At 40.3% G+C, this 25,000-nt stretch overlaps 1 protein-coding gene across 1 annotated transcript in view; it reads left to right on the top strand.

Annotated features, from left to right (window-relative positions):
* Positions 1 to 19,707, top strand: part of LOC138055795 (tRNA nuclease CdiA-like) — a 20,537-nt gene extending 830 nt beyond the window's left edge. Inside the window, exons 2-4 of the mRNA XM_068901667.1 lie at positions 4,518 to 4,759; positions 5,381 to 5,624; positions 6,752 to 19,707. Coding sequence (XP_068757768.1) covers positions 4,544 to 4,759; positions 5,381 to 5,624; positions 6,752 to 19,707 — 13,416 coding nt within the window. The 5' untranslated portion in view covers positions 4,518 to 4,543. The remainder of the gene's footprint in view (positions 1 to 4,517; positions 4,760 to 5,380; positions 5,625 to 6,751) is intronic.
* Positions 19,708 to 25,000: the final 5,293 nt, after the last annotated feature.

The raw sequence follows: 25,000 nt of genomic DNA, 5'->3' as shown, positions 1-25,000 counted from the left end.
CCTTTTGGGATTGGACAGATGGATCGGGTCGATCGCGTTTTATGATATTTTGGGGAGCGATCATTTATTCTTTTCGGTTGGTTGCCTTCCCTCAGGTTTGTTTTGCCTCTACGACAGATATTAATATACTTCAAATAAACTTTTTGGCACTGTATTACTGTTATTTCATGGACTAGTTGTTCGTTGATGCTCTTTGAGGTTAAAATTCCTTCCTTTTCATGTTTTTCACTGCTTGCATGCACTGACTGAAGTCTGTGAAACTGATTAGATCGGGAGCTAAGGAATTCAAATTCGTGTCTGAATTTTCTAGATCTCTTTTATTGACGTGGGATAGTGTGATAAAATATTTAGTACAACCCTGAAATCGAATACAACATTTTGCAATAAATTTTACAGGTTAGTCTGTGTCTGTGTAGCAGTTTCATTCTCATTGCTCTCTCGTTTTGTAATGATTCATGAGCCTTTTTCACAATAGCGACGCAAGCTTAATCGCAATAGCAATCGTAAACAAAACAGTGTTACGATGAAATGTGAATAAATCCGATCTGCTGTAATCAGATTGTTGTTTATTTCGCCGTTTCGGACATTTTAATGAGACTGGAGATGATCAAAGACAAGCAAATATTTAAAACATACTATTGTTCTTTGCGTTATGATTTGGTTATTTGAGATGTCGATGCAGAACGCGTGTTACTAATTAAACGCGAAAAAGTTGCCCGGCTAGGTTTTTAAAGAAAAAATTCCCGAGAATACAAGAATTTTATGAGAGAAAGCGAAACATACGATAGAAATCTTTTATGGATATGTTGTCGGTTGTTAGTTTTATCTGTAAGGAACTTCGCTTACAATTACCAATATTGAATCGGTTGACCGGCCAGGTGGTAAGCATCGAAATCACAATGAAACTTGTCAGTAACGGGGCTGCTAAAAACAAAGAGCGGTTTTCAAATGATTGTCTTTTGGTTTTGCTTCGGTTTCTCATCCCCAGTGGCTCTAGAGTGGGTTTCTAATGACTGTCGAAAAACCAAAACCAAAGCAATTACAGAGCCAATCACAAGCGCAATGCCATTATCATTTTTAGCCGACCACGAATCTGACAACTATGATCTGACGAATGGATGGAATTCATGAAGTACAAAGTGAAAGTAAAACAAATCGCGCAATTACTTTGTAATTACTGGCCAATCATAACAAAAGTTGCATCTTGACGTCAAGTAGAATTGACAATTCCCAATCGCGAGTCTGTCTGACAGTGGGAAAACTGAGAGTTTCCTTTGTTTTTAGAGCTGTATTTCTTTGAAAACAATAACGAAATAAAAGGATTCAAAAGAAAAGAAGTTGTGGCCTCTTTATTTGTTCAAAGAGCAGAATTTGTAAAATGTGAGTTTTACACTAAAGAATTGCCTCGGAATCACAATTTGTTTTCGCGGTAATACGAGGGCTCCGAAAAGTTGAAAAATATTTTTTGGCTTTTACTTCGTGTAGAAGACAGACATGACGTAAAACAATAGAACAAAAATCGTGAAACAATACCTAATCAGAATTCGAAATCCCTAAAGACCCCTAAAGCTTTTGTTACGTCATGTGTGTCTCTACACGAAGTAAAAGCCTATTTTTTTAATTAGCGGCTTTCGTCAAAGACTTCCATGCAACCAGTTTCTTTTGTATTGCAAATTCCCTTTGTTTTGAGATGTGCATTTTTGCCGGCCATTCCACGTGCAATACAATACAAAAGAAACTGGTTGCGTGGAAGTCTCTGACGTAAACCGGTAATTCACTACTTGCACAATCCCATAATACACCTCTTTTACCCTCCCCAAAATTTTGCATAATCATTGTTTTCAAGTTTTCCTGAGACATGAAGATGTCCGGAGGGGAATAAAAAAACAATGCCTATGCGACTGCCTATGAAAATTTCTGGGGGGTTTAAGAGGTGCATTATGGGATTTGTGCAAGAAGTGAATAGGCCTTATTTACGATGGCCGCCATTTTGGTTTTCAAATTGTCATGCAAATTAGCCATGTGTTATGCTGGGAGCAAACATTGGAAATAAGGTAAATTGCGGAAAATCGGCTCGTCGAAATATTGAAATAACATTGTTAAAACTGCATTTTAGAATTTAGAATAAGGTACCTTTTATAATAATTTTATATCTTTTGATTGCCTTTGATATTTTGACTTTCTACTTCGTTATCTGCTCATTTTTCACTTAAAAAACATCGAAGTAACTTGTATAATCATTCTATCTTACTACTTAGGAGATAAAAATTCAATGAACGTGAAACAAATCATCTGTGTGGCTAAGATGTTCGTTATAACCTCTCGAACTTGAGTTGTTTGCCCCCTCAGAAGTGTGTAGCTAATTTGCAATAGCAAATCCAACATGGCGGCCACTGTGAATAAGGTCTATTAAAAAATAATTTTCAACTCCTCGGAGCCCTCGTATTGCTGCCAAAACAAATTGTGATTCCAAGGCAATTCTTTTGTGTGTACTCACATTTTAAAAATTATGTTCCTTGAACATTACAAATAAGATGCTCACGACATCTTTCCTTTTGAATCTGTTTATTTCGTTATTGTTTTCAAAGAAATACAGATCTAAAAACAAAGGAAACTCTCAAAGTTTTCCTACCGTCAGACAGACTCGGGATTGAAATTCTCAATTCTACTAACGTGAATGGCGTGACGACTGAAGAACGTGACATGAGGATACATGAAATTTTTTGATTGGCTAGTTATTCACTTGACGTCAAAACAAGATAGAACATTTGCTATAATTGGCCAGTAATTACAAAGTAATTGCGAGATTGATTTTACTTTTACTTTCCATTGGCCAGTTATTACTTCATGAATTCAATCCATTCGTGATTGGCTGAAAATGGTAATCGCTTGCGCTTGTGATTGGCTCTGTAATTGCTTTGGTTTTTCGACAGTCATTTGAAAACCGCTCTAACGCTCCGTACAATTACGATTACTATTACTACGCTCGTGTGAACCAGGCTTTAGAGCGGTTTTCAATTGAGTTTGTTTGTTTGTTTATTTGTTTATGAGCATTACAATATGATCATAGTCCTAGGCGACCCGCAATTAGCGAAGCTATTCTGGGCGGGCCACCTTTCTTAAAGAAGCCCCGTCTCTGTGTCTGTCTCTTGTCTCTGAGTGTCGAAAGTAATTAGCGAATTGCTTTGGTTTTGTATTACTTCACTCAGTGATTGGTTTAAAGTTCTCGAGACACTTTATCGACCAATCAGAACTGAAACCAAAACTAATCGTGGCTTGCGTGTGCACAATTTCCCGCGCTTTGTGTCGGCTACGTGTGGTTACTTCGAGTTCTGATTGGTTTACTGGATTGTCTCCGTCCTTTTTGATTCGCCAAAGTAATTACTTTGGTTTTGGTTTTACGACACTCGATTGAAACTCGCTCTATACTATTAGTTGCGTTGGTTAGTCCAATTTTATATCAAGTTGGACTGAGTAATGGTATCGTGTCATTTTCACATGTGGGCTTAATTTAGCAGTCATTGCTTTCCATCATTTGAAGGCTTAACAAAACCGATTTTGCAATATTCATTTTTGATATAATTACTCCAGCATTTCTTTAGAACATTTCGTCTCCGGTAGGGGGGGATGCGTGGGTTGTGGTCGTGAAGGACATACATACATGCTATATAAAACCTCCCCAAAGGAACTTTTCCAGAACAATTAAAAATATAAATAAATCACATCTTTTGCTTGAATTGTGATAGGGGCGGGCTCTTGCGATGATAGACCCCTAGTTTAAGATAGAGCCCGCCCCTATCACAATTCAAGCAAAAGATGTGATTTATGCTAAGCAGAAAAACTCCATATAATTAAACGCAGCAACAACAATCTACTCAACAAACGATCCGAGCTTGTATCCAAATGCCGACATGAAAACAAGTTTTATCTCAAGAACAATTGACGCTTATCCTACACAATAGCTATTGTATTGCGCTTGTTTTAGCGCTGCCAGTCTTACATCACACCCCCATATTTTGTAACAGTTCCGCCCTTCTCACCCATTGTAATTAGAACCCCATTGTTCTAACCTTCTGTTAAGATTTCCACTTTGCTGCGGAGTTAAAAAGTAGATTATAAGGAATTCCAAATGCTGATAGTTCGATAATGAAAGGCTCTTTGATCGGAGGAGGTTTTAAAAAGTTGGATATTCAATAAATGGGAATTCCTGGTAGTGTAATTGCTAACATTAGTCAAGGATTGCACTTATATTCTGTGGAGGGAGGGGAGAGACGGTAAGGGTTGAAGCTTGGAATTGCCCAAAGGAACTTCCTCTTTTAAAGCAAATGACTCGAACTGCAAAAGATTGGGCCAATTTGAAAGTGTGCCGTGAGTAGAGTTGGAGTGAAGTTGTGTTTCCTTATGGACAGTGAACATTATCTTATAGAAGGTCTCTGCTTCCTGGAGATTAGATTTCGTTATTTTTCATTATCATTGGGATTTAATTAAATTTGGAGGCCACGTATTTTGCCTTGCAGGCCTGATGCATGGTTAACCCGGCAACATGACAACACTACAGGTTTTCGTGAAAAGTTGTTCGGAAGCAACTGGTTGGTTGGAGATAGATCGTGGGGGTTCTGTTACAGCTCATATCCCCGTGAAAAACCATAAAAATTTGATCAGGATTCAAAAGAAATTTGCTGGATGGAAAGTTGAACTGTCCCGCGCACATCCGGGATTCGGGAAACCCTACTTAGTGCTCCTTACAAATGAAAACAAGGTTTGTAGAAATTGCATCAGTCATTGTATTCTTGTAGATGTAATTCGTTAACAAACTTTTCAAGGACAAATTTTCACGAATGGCAAGTTTTATTGGCTCGGATCTCTGTTCCACAAGAACAAAGAACCTTCTTTTTTTCCGGAAAAATTAATTCCGTTTTTGAAGGCGATTTTTGAAACAGCAATGGAAACGAATTTGCCTATTGCATGTGCTGAAAAAGGAAAACGCGGGAGTGACGTAGGTTTCAGAACTCGTATCGGCGTCGTTTTTACGGATAAAGGCGATTCATGTTCCTGTGAGAACTGAAATGCCAGGGCCCTGTTTATGTAGTCAACTGTGAAAATTCTTTTACAGGATTGTTTCCGTCTTGTTAGTATTTCCTTGACAGCTGGGGCTGATAATGTCAGACAAAGAAATGATCCTTGAGTTTTATCATGCCATGCCTCCTCATAGGCAAAGTATGAATCTCCTATGATTCTAACTAGAGTTTCATTCCACTGGTTGTTTTATCAATCTGTGATCTGCAAGTAATTATGTTCTCATGCCTCCTAATAGTCAAAACATGAATCGTCTGGTTTCGACTTGAATTAATGTTGGTTGTTTTTGTCCGTTCATTTGTAGGGTGATTTGATCAAGTTATCGATTGTACCTCAGCAAGACTTCGTGAGGACATATCTGAATGACTGCAAGTTCAAGAGTGTCCAGCATTTTACCCTCGTCGGACCAAACATAAGTACTCGCAGATCACAGATTGATAAAACGACCAGTGGAATGAAACTGGAGTTAGAATCGTACGGCACGTTAAGAATCTCTTCACATCCTCTTCAGATCAAGGAGGTTTCTGCGAGAGTTGTACCCAAAGAAGGTAAAGACTATTGTTTTTAAATAACGTGACTTTAATGCACTGCCCTGTTACTTCATTTAACCGCAACTTGTCACATAATTAAACGGGTTTTACTAAGAACCGAAACAGTGGTGAGCCACCGACGTGACCTGGCTGTCAGAAAACAATCCCCAGTTACAGGTGCTCTTGAGCCGAAGATCCCAATGGGTTTGTTAGTTCAGATTTGAAAGTTTTCAGGTGGTATATTTGCTTATACTAGCACCTGACGTTCAAAAAACTTTGAGGGTGATAGGACAACTTCTCTTGAATTGTGGTTGTGGTTGATGGCTCTGGCAGCGCCGTTGAGCTTAGAGCAGCATTGCTCTTATTCTTGACGAGAGTGCTTTTCTCTCCCTCCCCCCCCCCTGCCCCCCCTCCCTCCCTCTCTCTCTCTCCTCTCTCCCTCTCCCTCTCTCTCAACATCTGTCTTTTTGATAGCCTAGTTCGGCTTCTTTCTCTTTTTTTTATTGCACGGCGTTTTTCATTTCGATCAGTTCCCTGCAATGATTGAAGTTGAGATTGGGCCCAGCCGAATGAAAGATCTCATTGAAACCTTGAAACTCGGGCGACGATAGCTGTATCAGTCAATTGTTGCCTTTCCTTAATCAACGTTTCTATGAAATCTTTTTGTTATCGCGAACGTTCGATTTCGTCTTTACACACCAGCTGTTCTCCTTGGCTTTCATAAACGCAATTCATTTCATTTCGGAGCAACAGACGTGACCTTGAGTGCAAAAGGAAAAACTGGAGAATGCGTAACGCGTCACTCATTTGGACTGAACCCTGGGAATTCGTACATTATTTCAACATCAGGCTAAAACAGACTGTCACAGTTAAAGTTGTTTACATTGCTCTGTCTGTAATACTAACCAGAGCAAAAGTAAAGGTTCTGTGAAATGTGACTGTGTCAAAGAATGGTTTTCTTTTATATTGTTTGATACGCGAGGCAAATATTTTTCCAAGCTGTTGCCAACTCTGATCTCTCCGACAAAGATGGTCGTCAATTTTTTACACAAGCTTGATACAACTCAAAAGAGATGAAAGGGCATATTTTCGTGCAATGGTGGCTGGTGATTCCGACGCTCAAATATTCTCTTATTATTTTCCAGGATGCAACGATTTTTGTGATCTTTACGTGGACAAAGGAGCTGTGTTGAGATGCAGGAGCATTGAAGTAGACCTCGGCAACCGAGGTGTTGTATTCATTAACGGTACGGTCACCAGTCGATCTTGTGGTGGAGGAAAATGTCTGACCATCAAAATAAACAGTGGGGAACTTCACATTGGAATAGACGGGGTTTTGGGCCAAGAAGTCAATGCCACAGGAATTGCCAAAAATGAAAATCTGACAAAGAAATTGGAAATCGTAATTTCGCATGGCAATTTGACAAATTTTGGAACACTATGTGCTCAAAATTATCTCACGTTGACATGCAACAGCATCATGTTATGCTCAGATTCGAAACATGACACCGCTCAGCGTGGCTTCAGCAGTTTCATTTCACTACAGAAAGACTTGGGGTTTTTATCCGACATCACCCAACGTCCAAAGACCAGTTCTTCCCTTAATGATTCTCGAATTTTGCAAGCAGTTAGGATGCTCGATTCATCAAACTTCGTATTTGTTGTGAATGAAGAAGTGGATCCAGCTGCAAAAATCAACGGGAGAAGCATTGCATCAGAATTCAATATGATGTGTGGGGAATGGAAAGACGACTTCGACAAAGACAAGTGTGAAAAAGAAGTTATACGTGGGGGACTGGTGACGTGCAAGTGGAGACATGGCGTCATTCGATCATCCTCTATCTCCTGCATTGTAAAGGAAGACATCCATGACTGTTCACAGCTGCAAGGGAGAAAAATCCATTTTAATGTTGGTGGATCTGTAACGGTTGTCAAGCCGTGGACATGGCTCTGCGGAAATGTAAGTGGCCTTGTCAGAGGCGATTTCTTGTTTTTCGACAACGCAATCTTGGAAAGATTCGACCAATTGTACGTCCTTAGAAACGTCAGAATCTTTGAGACATCCATCGTTTGGACTAGAATGGGTGGAAAATTACACACTGGTGAAGTCTTTGAGAACAAGAGCTCCGTTGTCAGTGACGGTGATCTTGCTTTGGACCTCGGCCAGTTAAAGCAAGGCAGAGAAGCGAGCATGATCAGCAAAGGTGATCTTCTATTAGCCTTTCGAGATGGTGTTGAGAAAAGCTGGTTTGGCTATGTTCTTGTGCTACAACATTTCTTCATTCAGTTAGAGAAAAAAGTTTCCTGTGATGCCTTTTGCATTGCCAAGGAATGCGATGCCGAGTTTTTTGAAAGAGATGCTCAGCTGCTTGTCAATCACACTTTCGTCGTGGAAGAGGGAAGTTTGAATCTAAAGGCAACTGATGTAAGCCAGGTTACCAACTTCATCGTGTTGGGTGAATTGCATGCTGAAGGAATTAATGGTATTACGGCCTCTGTTTGCACTCGATCTGGTGCAGTTGTTGACCTGAAATGTTCCCCGAAAGACAGACCAAAGCAAAATACGATAGATGTCATTACAAGATGTCTGGAAATCAGCGCTGACTCCGTCATGTCATGTAATGGTCCTCAAGACAAAGAGAACAAGGGCATCTTTGGTAACTCAAACGTTGCAAACAATGTCTCCTCTGAGGACGTCATCTCAGTGAATGGCAACCTGACAGCGTTTGGAACACTTTTGAACATTCAGTCCAAGGCTTTTAACAACAGTGGTATGGTAAAACTGTCACCTGCAAGCACCGATATAAGCTCAGAAGCAAGTTTGCTAAGCATTAATTGCAAGGAAGAAATCGTGAATACGGGAGTTATCGAATGCAATGGGAACATGCATCTAAAATCGGAGAATTTGTCCAATGAAAGAGGAATCCTAAAATCGGCCAATATGGATGTCGCAATCAATTCTAATGATGCAGCAACATTAGGTGGCCGCATTTATGTCGATAAATACTTCATAGTTAGCTCGCAATCGCAGAACGCTCTGTCCTTTTCTGCATTGGGGGGAAAAGATGAAAGCAACGAAGGATTTGTTCTACCAGACCAATTTGAAGTCAGATGTGTTAAAGGTCGGTTGCTGATTGACTCCGCCATTGCCAAATCAGAAGACATCAGAGTCGAGCCTGAATGTATTTTCAGACTGTGTAAATGCTTGAAGTTGCGTAAAGAATGTGATCTGGGACAGTTCTTGGTTGAATTCCACGGAAGTGAAGATATCGTCAGTAAAGAAATGAACAAGTCAGTGCTTTCAGTAGAAGATTCTCTTCAAGCAAGCTGTCTCTGGTGTGCAGCCGCGAATACACCCATGAAAGAACGCCTTTCCATTGAGGGTCCAAACAAGATCACGATCATTCATGAAATCAAAGTTGATGAATCAATTGAGGAGGTTGTATTTGACACAATCAATCCCCTTAAAAGCTTTCACGCTTCTCTTGATTGTCGTTTGGCAGTCATCCAGTGCCAAATCGAGTGTGTTGATATCACAGCGAAAGCACTTCATATTTTAGGAAGACTGAGATGCACTCAGCCAGCCACGAGAGAAAAACCATCAACCATCATCGTAGAGGATATGATATCGCTCACTGGTAGCTTGGAATGTGTGGGATCCGTGGAAGTTAGTGTGGGAAAGTCCTTTGAGCAGGAGCAAGCGGAATCTGGTAGTATAGATATCCTCCAAAGACTAAAGATACTCACAGAGGAAAATGGTACCGTTTCGCTGAAAGGATTAACCAAAGGGAAATTGGATTCGTTGACTTTGTTGGAAATTGAAGCCCACAATATTAACATTTCGGGAAGTTTGACGGAGGTGTCAGCCGTGAAAATTGTCGCAGATAAAGATTTACATCTCACCAGGGAAAGCAAAATCAATTCATGCGAGTCAGTAGAAATTAATGGAGAGTGGATTACAACGGCTGGCTCAATCGAAGAATTTAGCCATCTTCAAATACAACCATGGGCAATTGTGAACTCTGGTCAAATAGAGTCGGTTCGGGAAGCTTGTGATATTACCTTATCCTCTGACCTTGCCTTGGTCAACAGTGGAATTTGCAGGAGCCAGGTAACCTCTCTGGAAGCACCATTCTTGTTAAGCCTTCCAGGCGAAGAGATTGCTGATGTAAACGATGTGACGAAGTGTGAACTGGTTGGGAGAGACAACATTAAACTGGAAAGTATCACTTGTTTCCTTGGGGGCTCTACCCTAAAATCGAGTAAACGGATCGAAAACAACACGGTTCTGCTTTTCAAATTTTTGGCCTACGTAGCGTGCATACCCGACGCCAAAAGCGTAGAAGCGTGGTCAAAAGCTGGAGAATGGCTGAAGAATATTCAGAAAGAATACGAGGCACGCAAAGACAGCCAGTCATCTGAATCGTTGAGATCCTTGAGCAGAGGTTCTATGCAAAACGCAGAAATCAGCTTACGCCTGGACCAAATGTACAACATGGTGAATAACTTTGTTGCAGAAGTTCTGAAGAACGGCATTAAGTCTTTCGACGTGCAAAAACTGGTTTTCATCATTACAAGCGAGAGCGAGAGATACACGAAGATAAACGTGCTGAAAGAAAAATTGTTGTCAATCCCAGGAAAGGCAAGAAAGATGCGGGAATTGATAAAGAAACGAGGAATGAAGGCTTTCAAATCAATGAAGGAAAGATTTGGCTTCTCTGAATCAAAGAAGAAAAGTAATCAAGAAGATGGTATTCACGAATCTGGCTCTTACTGTTTTGGGGAGGGTGTCACTTTCACAGATTCATTCTATGAAGCACTCTTTGATGAGGTATTCTGCGACAATGGTGCCCAATTTGCTGGAGATGTTGCTGTTGTATCTAAAGAAATTTTTTTGAGCAAGAGGGAAAAGAGGGCTATTGCAATGCTGCTTTGCGCAGATGAAGTGTGCAGTGTGGGTGATATTGCCAGCAGTTCTTTGGAGATGAAATCATCCAGGGGAAAAGTTCAGCTTGTTGGAAAAGTTGAAGCAGATCAAGCAACGATTGAAGCTAAGTCGGGCATTGATCTGGCTTATCATGACAAAAGAGAAGGACGGGTAAAGGCAGATCACAAGTTCAAGAGCATTACGATGAAAACTAACAAAATCAACGAGGTTAATAGTTTTCTGAAAGGCGAAGGAGTGTATGAAGATTTAAAGATCTCTGATCAACTCGGCTTGGTGGTGACAGATCAAGATGTAGTTCTTTCAAGCTGTAACCTTTATCATGGGTACGGGCTCAATCTTAAGGCGAGGTCAGTTAATATTGACAATTCTAGCTTGAGGTTTGACAAAGGAGCATCCATATCATCAGATCAGACACTCAATGTCAGCAGCTCATCAGTCACGACTCAGAACTCTGTCTTGTTGAAGTCTGTTGAAGAAAATGTAAACTTGAATTCGTCACGTCTTGGAGCTGGCGGCGTTGCAGCTCTAGTATCAAACAAAGGATCAGTTTCGATGGCTGCTAGTTCAGTTTCTGGTAAGGAAGGTGCCGTTGTGAAGGCGAAGAAGGACGTAATTATTGATGTAAGAGAAACGAAAAACAGCTCTTCGTCAGATACAGGCTTTTTTAGTTTCTCAGAAGATGTAACATCGTATTCCATTGTTTCAAAATCGATTATCTCTTCCTCGTCTGAAAGTGTATCGATTGAATCAGAAGAGGGAAAGATCAAAGCGACAGCCACAGAAATCCAGGCAGGCAAAAACATCGCGATTTCAGCGAAGGAAGATGTCGTTATCCAGGACAAAGTGACTGTTCGAGAAGAAGAGCATGTGAGGAGCAACTGGTTCAGAAAAAAGAGAACAAGACAAAGAACAGATGAGCAGCATTGCTCCTCTTTAAAAGCTGGTGGATCACTTACTATTTTATCCAGAGATTCTAATGTGACCACGATTGGGACTGATTATTCGGTAAGTGGCGACATGATGCTTCAAGCCGCTGGTACTGTCTTATGTAAGGACAGGATACTGTCACAATCAAAGGAGGTTCAGTCAAGTGAATTTTCATTCTCGGTAGAAAATGGTCTATCGTTTGGGAAAAAATCCGAACGAATGATGCAGCATCGTTTAGCTGGGCGCACCATGAAAGTTGGTGGCAATTTGTCTGTTTCAGCGAAAAACTTTGACGTGAAAAATGCAATGGGTATGGATGTTGGAAACATGCTTATTGATACCGAGAACGTTAACTTTGAAGGGGCACAATTGATAAATTCGTATTCCTGCAAAGAATGGTCGATCGGATTTGGAATTCAGTCACCGGGTACAGTGAATGTAACCTCGGCAAATGCTTGCTCAAAACAGAAGCAAATTGTCAATCAAGGCATCACTGTTCGAGGAAGAACTCATTTCACCGCAGCGCAAAATGTGAATTTGACTGCATGTAACCTAGAAACTGGTGCTATCACTGGGAACATTGAGAATTTGCATGTCATTTCCAAGCAGAGTGAAATACAAGCATTCGAGAAGACAACAAGTGTTGGCTTTGCCATTGGTCCAAGATTTCCTATTCCCGAAAAGTTCGGTTGCAGCAAGAATTCGGAAGTTGGGAAGTTTGTAGAAAAGGCAAGCGGAATCCATTGCAGTGGACCAATAAAAGGAGAAGACTTCAAAGTCTGCTCTCTAAACCTCAAAGGTTCATCATTTACGGCTGATGCAGATATTGGAAATTTTGCAAAGAAGATTATCTCGGAAAAGGTTTCCAGCTACCGATCCCAGTCCTCGTTCGGATTATCCTTAGGGTTCAATAAAACCGGAGTAGACGTTGGCCTGAGTACGAGCAACAAATCAATGGCCATGGAACACCAAGGAACTATTGCATCCTCTTCAGGAATTGTTTCCGAAAAAATAAAGAGGTCAGTAAATACGGACTATGGCAAACACGCAAGAATCACCGATATCCGCAAATCGGCATTTGGATTAAACCTTAGAGTAGCGAAAGACGGTGTGGGCGCAGGGATTCAGAAGAATGATAAAAGTGCAGGAGTTTTTGCTTCGAAAAAAAAAGTAGCAGGTCACGTGCAGTGTGGAGATAAAGGCTTTGCTCTATCAGGTGGTACATCAGGGGGTTCAGGGTCTTTGCAAAATGGAGAAAATAGCATCGGTCTTGGCCTCTCAAAGAAGCAGCTTGATATAAATGTGAAGTCCAAAGACAGTGCTATTGGTACATCACTTGGGAAAAGAGGGATATCTGGATCTGTCCAACATAAAAACTTTGCAATGGGCGGCTCATTGTCTAAACAATCGAAATCAATTCAAATGAGTGCGGGAGAATTTAATGCTGGGCTATCCAGAGAAAAAAACTCGGCTACTGGAGAGAAAACTACCCACGCCGCCGTTAAAGTCAAAAAGTTTAGACTTTCTGGATCGACATCCAAGCATTGCACAGCAATTGAACTCTCAGCTGGTGATCTGAAAACTGGATTTAAGCAACACACAAATGCCCTGACTGGAGAGACAACGACATCTGCAGGGTTTAAGGCAGCTGATTTTGAAATTGCTGGCTCTACTTCTGAAAATTCCAAATCATTAGTTATGAAAGCAGGTGATATTACAACTGGCGTTCAGCAACAGACAAATTCCCTGACTGGAGAGACAACGACATCTGCAAATTTTAAGGCGGCTAATTTTGAACTTGCTGGCTCTACTTCTGAAAATTCCAAGTCATTGGTTATGAAAGCAGGTGATCTTACAACTGGCGTTCAGCAACAGACAAATTCCCTGACTGGAGAGACAACGACATCTGCAAATTTTAAGGCGGCTAATTTTGAACTTGCTGGTTCTACTTCTGAAAATTCCAAGTCATTGGTTATGAAAGCAGGTGATGTTACAACTGGCGTTCAGCAACAGACAAATTCCGTGACTGGAGAGACAACGACATCCGCAGGGTTTAAGGCAGCTGATTTTGAAATTGCTGGCTCTACTTCTGAAAATTCCAAATCATTAGTTATGAAAGCAGGTGATCTTACAACTGGCGTTCAGCAACAGACAAATGCCCTGACTGGAGAGACAACGACATCTGCAAATTTTAAGGCGGCTAATTTTGAACTTGCTGGTTCTACTTCTGAAAATTCCAAGTCATTGGTTATGAAAGCAGGTGATGTTACAACTGGCGTTCAGCAACAGACAAATTCCCTGACTGGAGAGACAACGACATCTGCAAATTTTAAGGCGGCTAATTTTGAACTTGCTGGCTCTACTTCTGAAAATTCCAAGTCATTGGTTATGAAAGCAGGTGATGTTACAACTGGCGTTCAGCAACAGACAAATTCCCTGACTGGAGAGACAACGACATCTGCAAATTTTAAGGCGGCTAATTTTGAACTTGCTGGTTCTACTTCTGAAAATTCCAAGTCATTGATTATGAAAGCAGGTGATGTTACAACTGGCGTTCAGCAACAGACAAATGCCTTGACTGGAGAGACAACGACATCTGCAGGGTTTAAGGCAGCTGATTTTGAAATTGCTGGCTCTACTTCTGAAAATTCCAAATCATTAGTTATGAAAGCAGGTGATGTTACAACTGGCGTTCAGCAACAGACAAATGCCCTGACTGGAGAGACAACGACATCTGCAAATTTTAAGGCGGCTAATTTTGAACTTGCTGGCTCTACTTCTGAAAATTCCAAGTCATTGGTTATGAAAGCAGGTGATGTTACAACTGGCGTTCAGCAACAGACAAATGCCTTGACTGGAGAGACAACGACATCTGCAGGGTTTAAGGCAGCTGATTTTGAAATTGCTGGCTCTACTTCTGAAAATTCCAAATCATTAGTTATGAAAGCAGGTGATGTTACAACTGGCGTTCAGCAACAGACAAATGCCCTGACTGGAGAGACAACGACATCTGCAAATTTTAAGGCGGCTAATTTTGAACTTGCTGGCTCTACTTCTGAAAATTCCAAGTCATTGGTTATGAAAGCAGGTGAAGTTACAACTGGCGTTCAGCAACAGAAAAATGCCCTGACTGGGGAGACAACGACATCTGCAAATTTTAAGACGGCTAATTTTGAACTTGCTGGCTCTACTTCTGAAAATTCCAAGTCATTGGTTATGAAAACAGGTGATGTTACAACTGGCGTTCAGCAACAGAAAAATGCCCTGACTGGAGAGACAACGACATCTGCAGGGTTTAAGACAGCTGATTTTGAAATTGCTGGCTCTACTTCTGAAAATTCCAAATCATTAGTTATGAAAGCAGGTGATGTTACAACTGGCATTCAGCAACAGAGAAATGCCCTGACTGGAGAGACAACGACATCTGCAGGGTTTAAGACAGCTGATTTTGAAATTGCTGGCTCTACTTCTGAAAATTCCAAGTCATTGGTTATGAAAGCAGGTGATGTTACAACTGGCGTTCAGCAACAGACAAATTCCGTGACTGGAGAGACAACGACATCCGCAGGGTTTAAGGCAGCTGATTTTGAAATTGCTGGCTCTACTTCTGAAAATTCCAAATCATTAGTTATGAAAGCAGGTGATCTTACAACTGGCGTTCAGCAACAGACAAATGCCCTGACTGGAGAGACAACGACATCTGCAAATTTTAAGGCGGCTAACTTTGAACTTGCTGGTTCTACTTCTGAAAATTCCAAGTCATTGGTTATGAAAGCAGGTGATGTTACAACTGGCGTTCAGCAACAGACAAATTCCCTGACTGGAGAGACAACGACATCTGCAAATTTTAAGGCGGCTAATTTTGAACTTGCTGGCTCTACTTCTGAAAATTCCAAGTCATTGGTTATGAAAGCAGGTGATGTTACAACTGGCGTTCAGCAACAGACAAATTCCCTGACTGGAGAGACAACGAAATCTGCAAATTTTAAGGCGGCTAATTTTGAACTTGCTGGTTCTACTTCTGAAAATTCCAAGTCATTGGTTATGAAAGCAGGTGATGTTACAACTGGCGTTCAGCAACAGACAAATGCCTTGACTGGAGAGACAACGACATCTGCAAATTTTAAGGCGGCTAATTTTGAACTTGCTGGCTCTACTTCTGAAAATTCCAAGTCATTGGTTATGAAAACAGGTGATGTTACAACTGGCGTTCAGCAACAGAAAAATGCCCTGACTGGAGAGACAACGACATCTGCAGGGTTTAAGACAGCTGATTTTGAAATTGCTGGCTCTACTTCTGAAAATTCCAAATCATTAGTTATGAAAGCAGGTGATGTTACAACTGGCATTCAGCAACAGACAAATTCCCTGACTGGAGAGACAACGACATCTGCAGGGTTTAAGACACCTGATTTTGAAATTGCTGGATCTACTTCTGAAAATTCCAAGTCATTGGTTATGAAAGCAGGTGATGTTACAACTGGCGTTCAGCAACAGACAAATTCCGTGACTGGAGAGACAACGACATCCGCAGGGTTTAAGGCAGATGATTTTGAAATTGCTGGCTCTACTTCTGAAAATTCCAAATCATTAGTTATGAAAGCAGGTGATGTTACAACTGGCGTTCAGCAACAGACAAATGCCCTGACTGGAGAGACAACGACATCTGCAAATTTTAAGGCGGCTAATTTTGAACCTGCTGGTACTACTTCTAAAAATTCCAAGTCATTGGTTATGAAAGCAGGTGATGTTACAACTGGCGTTCAGCAACAGACAAATTCCCTGACTGGAGAGACAACGACATCTGCAAATTTTAAGGCGGCTAATTTTGAACTTGCTGGCTCTACTTCTGAAACTTCCAAGTCATTGGTTATCAAAGCAGGTGATGTTACAACTGGCGTTCAGCAACAGACAAATTCCCTGACTGGAGAGACAACGACATCTGCAGGGTTTAAGACACCTGATTTTGAAATTGCTGGCTCTACTTCTGAAAATTCTAAATCATTAGTTATGAAAGCAGGTGATGTTACAACTGGCATTCAGCAACAGAGAAATGCCCTGACTGGAGAGACAACGACATCTGCAGGGTTTAAGACACCTGATTTTGAAATTGCTGGCTCTACTTCTGAAAATTCCAAGTCATTGGTTATGAAAGCAGGTGATGTTACAACTGGCGTTCAGCAACAGACAAATTCCGTGACTGGAGAGACAACGACATCCGCAGGGTTTAAGGCAGCTGATTTTGAAATTGCTGGCTCTACTTCTGAAAATTCCAAATCATTAGTTATGAAAGCAGGTGATGTTACAACTGGCGTTCAGCAACAGACAAATGCCCTGACTGGAGAGACAACGACATCTGCAGAGTTTAAGACACCTGATTTTGAAATTGCTGGCTCTACTTCTGAAAATTCCAAGTCATTGGTTATGAAAGCAGGTGATGTTACAACTGGCGTTCAGCAACAGACAAATTCCTTGACTGGAGAGACAACGACATCCGCAGGGTTTAAGGCAGCTGATTTTGAAATTGCTGGCTCTACTTCTGAAAATTCCAAATCATTAGTTATGAAAGCAGGTGATGTTACAACTGGCGTTCAGCAACAGACAAATGCCCTGACTGGAGAGACAACGACATCTGCAGGGTTTAAGACACCTGATTTTGGAATTGCTGGCTCTACTTCTGAAAATTCCAAGTCATTGGTTATGAAAGCAGGTGATGTTACAACTGGCGTTCAGCAACAGACAAATTCCCTGACTGGAGAGACAACGACATCTGCAAATTTTAAGGCGGCTAATTTTGAACTTGCTGGTTCTACTTCTGAAAATTCCAATTCATTGGTTATGAAAGCAGGTGATGTTACAACTGGCGTTCAGCAACAGACAAATGCCTTGACTGGAGAGACAACGACATCTGCAGGGTTTAAGGCAGCTGATTTTGAAATTGCTGGCTCTACTTCTGAAAATTCCAAATCATTAGTTATGAAAGCAGGTGATGTTACAACTGGCGTTCAGCAACAGACAAATTCCCTGACTGGAGAGACAACGACATCTGCAAATTTTAAGGCGGCTAATTTTGAACTTGCTGGCTCTACTTCTGAAAATTCCAAGTCATTGGTTATGAAAGCAGGTGATGTTACAACTGGCGTTCAGCAACAGACAAATTCCCTGACTGGAGAGACAACGACATCTGCAAATTTTAAGGCGGCTAATTTTGAACTTGCTGGTTCTACTTCTGAAAATTCCAAGTCATTGGTTATGAAAGCAGGTGATGTTACAACTGGCGTTCAGCAACAGACAAATTCCCTGACTGGAGAGACAACGACATCTTCAAATTTTAAGGCGGCTAATTTTGAACTTGCTGGCTCTACTTCTGAAAATTCCAAGTCATTGGTTATGAAAGCAGGTGATGTTACAACTGGCGTTCAGCAACAGAAAAATGCCCTGACTGGGGAGACAACGACATCTGCAAATTTTAAGGCGGCTAATTTTGAACTTGCTGGTTCTACTTCTAAAAACTCCAAGTCATTGGTTATGAAAGCAGGTGATGTTACAACTGGCGTTCAGCAACAGACAAATTCCCTGACTGGAGAGACAACGACATCTGCAAATTTTAAGGCGGCTAATTTTGAACTTGCTGGTTCTACTTCTGAAAATTCCAAGTCATTGGTTATGAAAGCAGGTGATGTTACAACTGGCGTTCAGCAACAGACAAATGCCTTGACTGGAGAGACAACGACATCTGCAGGGTTTAAGGCAGCTGATTTTGAAATTGTTGGCTCTACTTCTGAAAATTCCAAATCATTAGTTATGAAAGCAGGTGATGTTACAACTGGCGTTCAGCAACAGACAAATGCCCTGACTGGAGAGAAAACGATAGCTGCAAATTTTAAGGCGGCTAATTTTGAACTTGCTGGCTCTACTTCTGAAAATTCCAAGTCATTGGTTATGAAAGCAGGTGATGTTACAACTGGCGTTCAGCAACAGAAAAATGCCCTGACTGGGGAGACAACGACATCTGCAAATTTTAACGCGGCTAATTTTGAACTTGCTGGCTCTTCTTCTGAAAATTCCAAGTCATTGGTTATGAAAACAGGTGATGTCACAACTGGCGTTCAGCAACAGACAAATTCCCTGACTGGAGAGACAACGACATCTGCAAATTTTAAGGCGGCTAATTTTGAACTTGCTGGCTCTACTTCTGAAAATTCCAAGTCATTGGTTATGAAAGCAGGTGATGTTACAACTGGCGTTCAGCAACAGACAAATTCCCTGACTGGAGAGACAACGACATCTGCAAATTTTAAGGCGGCTAATTTTGAACTTGCTGGTTCTACTTCTGAAAATTCCAAATCATTGATTATGAAAGCAGGTGATCTTACAACTGGCGTTCAGCAACAGACAAATTCCCTGACTGGAGAGACAACGACATCTGCAAATTTTAAGGCGGCTAATTTTGAACTTGCTGGTTCTACATCTGAAAATTCCAAGTCATTGGTTATGAAAGCAGGTGATCTTACAACTGGCGTTCAGCAACAGACAAATTCCCTGACTGGAGAAACAATTACATGTGGAGGGTTTAAGACACCTGATTTTGAACTTGCTGGTTCTACTTCTGAAAATTCGGAATCTTTGGTTATGAAAGCAGGTGATGTTACAACTGGCGTTCAGCAACAGACGAATGCCCTAACTGGAGAGACAACGACATCTGCAGGGTTTAAGGCAGCTGATTTTGAAGTTTCTGGCTCTACTGCTGAAACTTCCAAATCATTGATTATGAAAGCAGGTGATGTTACAACTGGCGTTCAGCAACAGACAAATGCACTGACTGGAGAGACGACGACATCTGCAGGATTTAAGACGGCTGATTTTGAGCTTGCTGGCTCTACTTCTGAAAATTCCAAATTATTGTTTATGAAAGCAGGTGACGTTACCACTGGCGTTCAGCAACAGACAAAGGCTCTGACTGGAGAGACGACGACATCTGCAGGATTTAAGGCGGCTGATTTCGAACTTGCTGGCTCTACTTCTGAAAATTCCAAATCATTGGTTATGAAAGCAGGTGACGTTACAACTGGCGCTCAGCAACAGACAAATGCACTGACTGGAGAGAGGACGACATCTGCAGGAAGTAAGGGGGCTGATTTGGAACTTGCTTGCTCTACTTCTGAAAATTCCAAATCATTGATTATGAAAGCAGGTGACGTTACAACTTTCGTTCAGCAACACTGAGGGAAATGCACTGACTGGAGAGACGACGACATCTGCGGGGTTTAAGGCGGCTGATTTTGAACTTGCTTGCTCTACTTCTGAAAATTCCAAATCACTGTATGTAACAACGGGCGTTCAGCAGGAGGCATATGCACTCAGTCTAGAGTCAACGCCTTGACGCTAAGACATATCTGCAAGTTCGAGTGGATTCCAGGACCCGTTTTAAAGAACGGAAATCGGTTTTAGTTTTGTATCTTATTTGTTGATATGCTTCTCCAACTTTTTTGATCCAGTCGTAAGGCTAACCGAAGCTAAAGCCAAAGCAATCACGTATTTACTTTGTACGCTGAATTGACCACTGCTTTGATTAGAATCGTTCATTCCAGTTAAAGTTATAAATTACAGAATTCTTATCTGCGTGCTGCTAGAAGTAAATTAGTGTAATAAGAAAAGTGGAACCTAAGTGTTTTTTTTTATGATATCATCAGTATTCTAATGTAGAGGCCATTTTAGGTTAAAGGTCAATTTATTATATAACAATTATTCCATGAGCCCAAGTTGGATATGAAGTGATAAAATAACCAACGAGCGCGTAGCGCGAGTTGGTTATAATCACTTCATATCCAACAAGGGCGAATGGAATAATTGTTTTAGTAAATTCTCAAACCGGGTTTTGCCGCCGATTTTTATTTCCACAATTTTACAAAGCGTCCGGAAAGAGCATCTTGGCACACTATTTTCCATATGACGTAAAACTTCGACTACTGGGTCATAGTCGGAGTTTTTTAGCCAATCAAAAAGCTAGAAATGCAATAGTCGGAGCTGAAAATTTACTAATTAAAGATATAAAAATGGCTTACAAATTTACAAGTAAATGCAATGCATTTCTATTTTTCATGTAGTATTGCAGTTGATTGATATTCTCTCTTCCCTAGGTTAGTATTTGCGTCAATTGAGGAGTATTATTGCAATTTGCATTGTTTCTAGTAACGTGATGCACTTTTCTGTTTTTATACAGTCTCTACATCTTATTCCAAAATGGCCACCATTTTACTGTTCTTTCTTATTTTGCTGTCAATTTAGCCCTTTTACCTTATTCTTTAGCTCAAAATTCAAACAGAAAATATTTGGCTTAATTAAATGAGGAACGAAGGCCTCCCTTGAATGCCAACTTAGACCGAATTCGTAAATGGCGGGTAATAAATTATTCTCTTCTCTTTATGCTGATTTTCCTCAGTAGCCTCGTTAGCATGTAAAAATCGAAGAGAATTTTTGCTTTTAAGGAGGCTCGAAATAGTTTCTCCTTTTTTCAAACAAATAAACATATTCTGTCCTTAGATACAGTTAGGGCAATCATATCAAGACGAAATTTGGCAAGGGTATTAGGTACCTATCGTAGATTTCTCACATTATGTTTTCCTCCAAAATAATGTTACCATGGCAACGATATTAGGCATTTCTTTGAGCCTTAAAATCAACATATGTGGTCCTTTTTGAAGAAACGGGACAGTGAAATGTTCCCATTCATCGTTACCAGATAATGTTAGAAATACTCTCTAAAATATTTAAAATTCAACAAAATCTGTAGGTCACTTTTTCAGAAAAATAAGTTTTTTTGAATTGTCTTTAATTATTTTTTTCACCTACAGAATTTTTTTAAATTTGAAAGACAAACGGTTTAAATTAATCTAAGCTAACATGCAAAAATTAAAAACAATTCACCTTCCAGAAGCGGAGATATAAACGAGTAAAGTTGCAAAATCAGGAAAAATTAGGGGGTTACAAAATCAGCATTTACGCATGCTGCCCCCTCTCATTCGAGTCCGCGCGCGAGTGGAGCTACAGGTCAACACAAACGGATTTAAGTAACTATTAAACCGTTTAAGTAGAATTTTCGTAGTTTTCGTGAATAGGAGATGTCTATTTATATGCCATGTATATAAGAATTGGAGAAAGGTAAGCAAAATTAGCGGTATTTGTTTATTTCTGGTGACCCATTTAAATCATGAGCTGACGCAAGCAGCTTACGAATTGCGTGTGTGGCTTACGCCCGCGCGCTCAGCTGAAAACCCTTAAATCAGGCCAGTGAGGAAAATTAGCATAAAGAGAAAGGAATGATTTATTACCCGCCATTTATAAATTCGGTCTATAATATACTAAAATGGCGGTCGAATTAGGTGTATTGGTGAGTGTGTAACAGGACCATGGGCCTAGCCTGCGTTGCGGGCGGTAGAAAGGGAAGGGGGAAATCGGCCGCGCCCGAAGCGAGAGGAAAGAGCGCGCGCGCCCAATTTCCTCCATCCCTTTCTCTTTCTTGCGCCTGCCACGCAGTCTACCATGGGCCCCGTTCCCCATTCCAGACAATATTCAGCTATATAATGCAAAGCTGTTCTAGTGTGGCTATGAATCAGAAACTCAAGAGGTAATCGTTTCATTAAAGTTATGCCATTTTCCAGACCACATTTCACAGATTTGACAGATTTTTAGTTTCCTACCATTTACATCACCGACGCGCTTCTTGTCTTTGAACGGAAGCGATCTCCAAGATAAACTCTAAAACGATTTAGACTTTTTCTTAGTAGGTAATCCGTTTGACGGCAGTCATAATACTAATTTGGATGAAGTAAATTGGAATTATTTCGGCTACTTCATGAGACGCTTTGCGTCAGAATCAGGTGTTAGTCCATCCTACACCAGCGATAACGTTTGTTTAATCGATCAATCGCACAGGAAATCAAAATTTGCGAGAAATAGTGTTTGCATGTGCACGCACCTCCCATCGTTGCTCTACTAAACTAAAGGGAGAAAAGGGGAAGGGCATTTCCCCTGTCCGTTTGAGTAGGCCAAGCATTTCAAATGAGCCAAGTTATTCAAGTCCTCACGAAGGAACTAAAGTAGCCGAATGAATCCAGTAGGCCAAGAAAGTAATTCAAAAAAATCAATCAAGACAAGAAACTAAATAAGGTATCATATATGAATTATCTAACAACCCAGAAATCACTGCTGGCAGTCAGTTGCCATTTCTCTCGGTGACTGAGGAGGAAAGCCGTGAAATTGAAAGTATAATTTTCCACTCAGTTTATCTCCATGTTGGAGATGACTTTGGTATATTCCATTTTTAAATCTTGGAAAAAGTTGGGTAATTTTGTGATGCGAGTAGTCATGAAGCAAAGGTGTCTCCGGTGGGTTAGCCTAAGGTCGGGAATCCGGAATCCAGAATCCGGAATCCGGAATAAGAACTTGAATCAAAGTCATTTAAAATAATCCAGCGCCTTGCAAATGTTTACTTTCATTTCGCTGATTAATTTGTCACATGCTCACTCCTTTTGGGAGGGAATTCGTGTTGTAACTTCGGAAGAACATCCAACTGGGCTTTTTCTTTTTCTTTATCATAGGGGTGATCATCACGCTCGATTTTCTTGATCACACTCGTTTGATGATCTCTCAAGGGTTCGTTCGATTGACCCTAGAATAGGCATAGTGATGATTTGAAATAGTATGTTTGGCGTAGTTTTTAAGCAACTAGGATGTTGAAGATATGTTTAAAATTTCATTTTAGCAGTTGTTTGATAATTTACACGTGAATCTCTGTAAAAGGGAAGGATTTCTGACTTCAATTCTAACTATTCTTAGTCCGGCAAACGATCGATCGAACGCATCTTTACGTTGTACGTGCATTACTTATAGAAAAGCATTTTACCACACGAAAATGGAAAATGTTTCTCTCAGATCGCCCTTTCTATAAAACATACAGGAAAATATCTAATATCTAAAACAATTTTAATTTATTTCCTATCTAAACCATTGCTTCCCATGTACCTACAGCGTTTACCATTTTCTCACGCGCCCCTCAATAACCATTTTTTCATCATTGGAAACTAAATTTGGGTGGACGTCAATCAATGAATTTAGTTTCGAAAAATGAAAACAAAGTCGTTGAGGACTGCGTGGGTATGTACTTTAAGTAGGGTTATTAAAGTGTATCATAAAGCGCATAATTTATATAAAAGAGGTATATCAGCATATATAGGTAGCTATAGCAAAGTACATACATGTATATCCATCTATGCCCATATATCTCTCTGTATACCCATGCATTTCCATGTATATCCATGTATTCCCATGTATGTCCATGTATACACATGTATACCCATGTTTGTCCATCTGTATCCATGTACAGCCATGTATACCCATGTATAACCATGTATATCCATGTATACCCATGTATATCCATGTATAACCATGTATTTCCATGTATACCCATATATATTCATGTATACCCATGTATATCCATGTATACCCATGTAAGCCCATGTATACCCATTTATATCCATGTATAACCATGTATGTCCATGTATACCCATGTATATCCATGTATATCCATGTATAACCATGTATGTCCATGTATACCCATATACATTCATGTACACCCATGTATATCCATGTATGTCCATGTATACCCATATATATTCATGTATACCCATGTATATCCATGCATACCCATATATTCATGAATACCCATGTAAATCCATGTATACCCATATATATTCATGTATACCCATGTATGCCCATGTATGTCCATGTATACCCATGTATATCCATGTATAACCATGTATTTCCATGTATACCCATATATATTCATGTATACCCATGTATGCCCATGTATACCCATGTATATCCATGTATAACCATATATGTCTATGTATACCCATCTATATTCATGTATACCCATGTATATCCATATATAACCATGTATGTCCATGTATACCCATGTGTATCCATGTATAACCATGTATGTCCATGTATACCCATGTATATCCATGTATTTCCATGTATACCCATATAAATTCATGTATACCCATGTATGCCCATGTATATCCATGTATAACCATGTATGTCCATGTATACCCATATATATTCATGTATACCCATGTATATCCATGCATACCCATATATATTCATGGATACCCATGTAAATCCACGTATACCCATATATATTCATGTATACCCATGTATATTCATGTATACCCATGTATACCCATGTATACCCATGTATATCCATGTATAACCATGTATGTCCATGTATACCCATATATATTCATGTATACCCATGTATATCCATGTATGTCCATGTATACCCATGTGTATCCATGTATGTCCATGTATACCCATGTATATCCATGTATAACCATGTATGTCCATGTATACCCATATATATTCATGTATACCCATGTATATCCATGTATAACCATGTATTTCCATGTATAGCCATATATATTCATGTATACCCATGTATAGCCATGCATACCCATAT

The sequence above is a fragment of the Montipora capricornis genome, chromosome 7, assembly GCF_036669925.1.
Source record: "Montipora capricornis isolate CH-2021 chromosome 7, ASM3666992v2, whole genome shotgun sequence".
NCBI classification, from domain to species: domain Eukaryota; kingdom Metazoa; phylum Cnidaria; class Anthozoa; order Scleractinia; family Acroporidae; genus Montipora; species Montipora capricornis.
The sequence above is the reverse complement of the archived record's forward strand: the minus strand, read 5'-3'. Positions and strand labels throughout refer to the sequence as shown.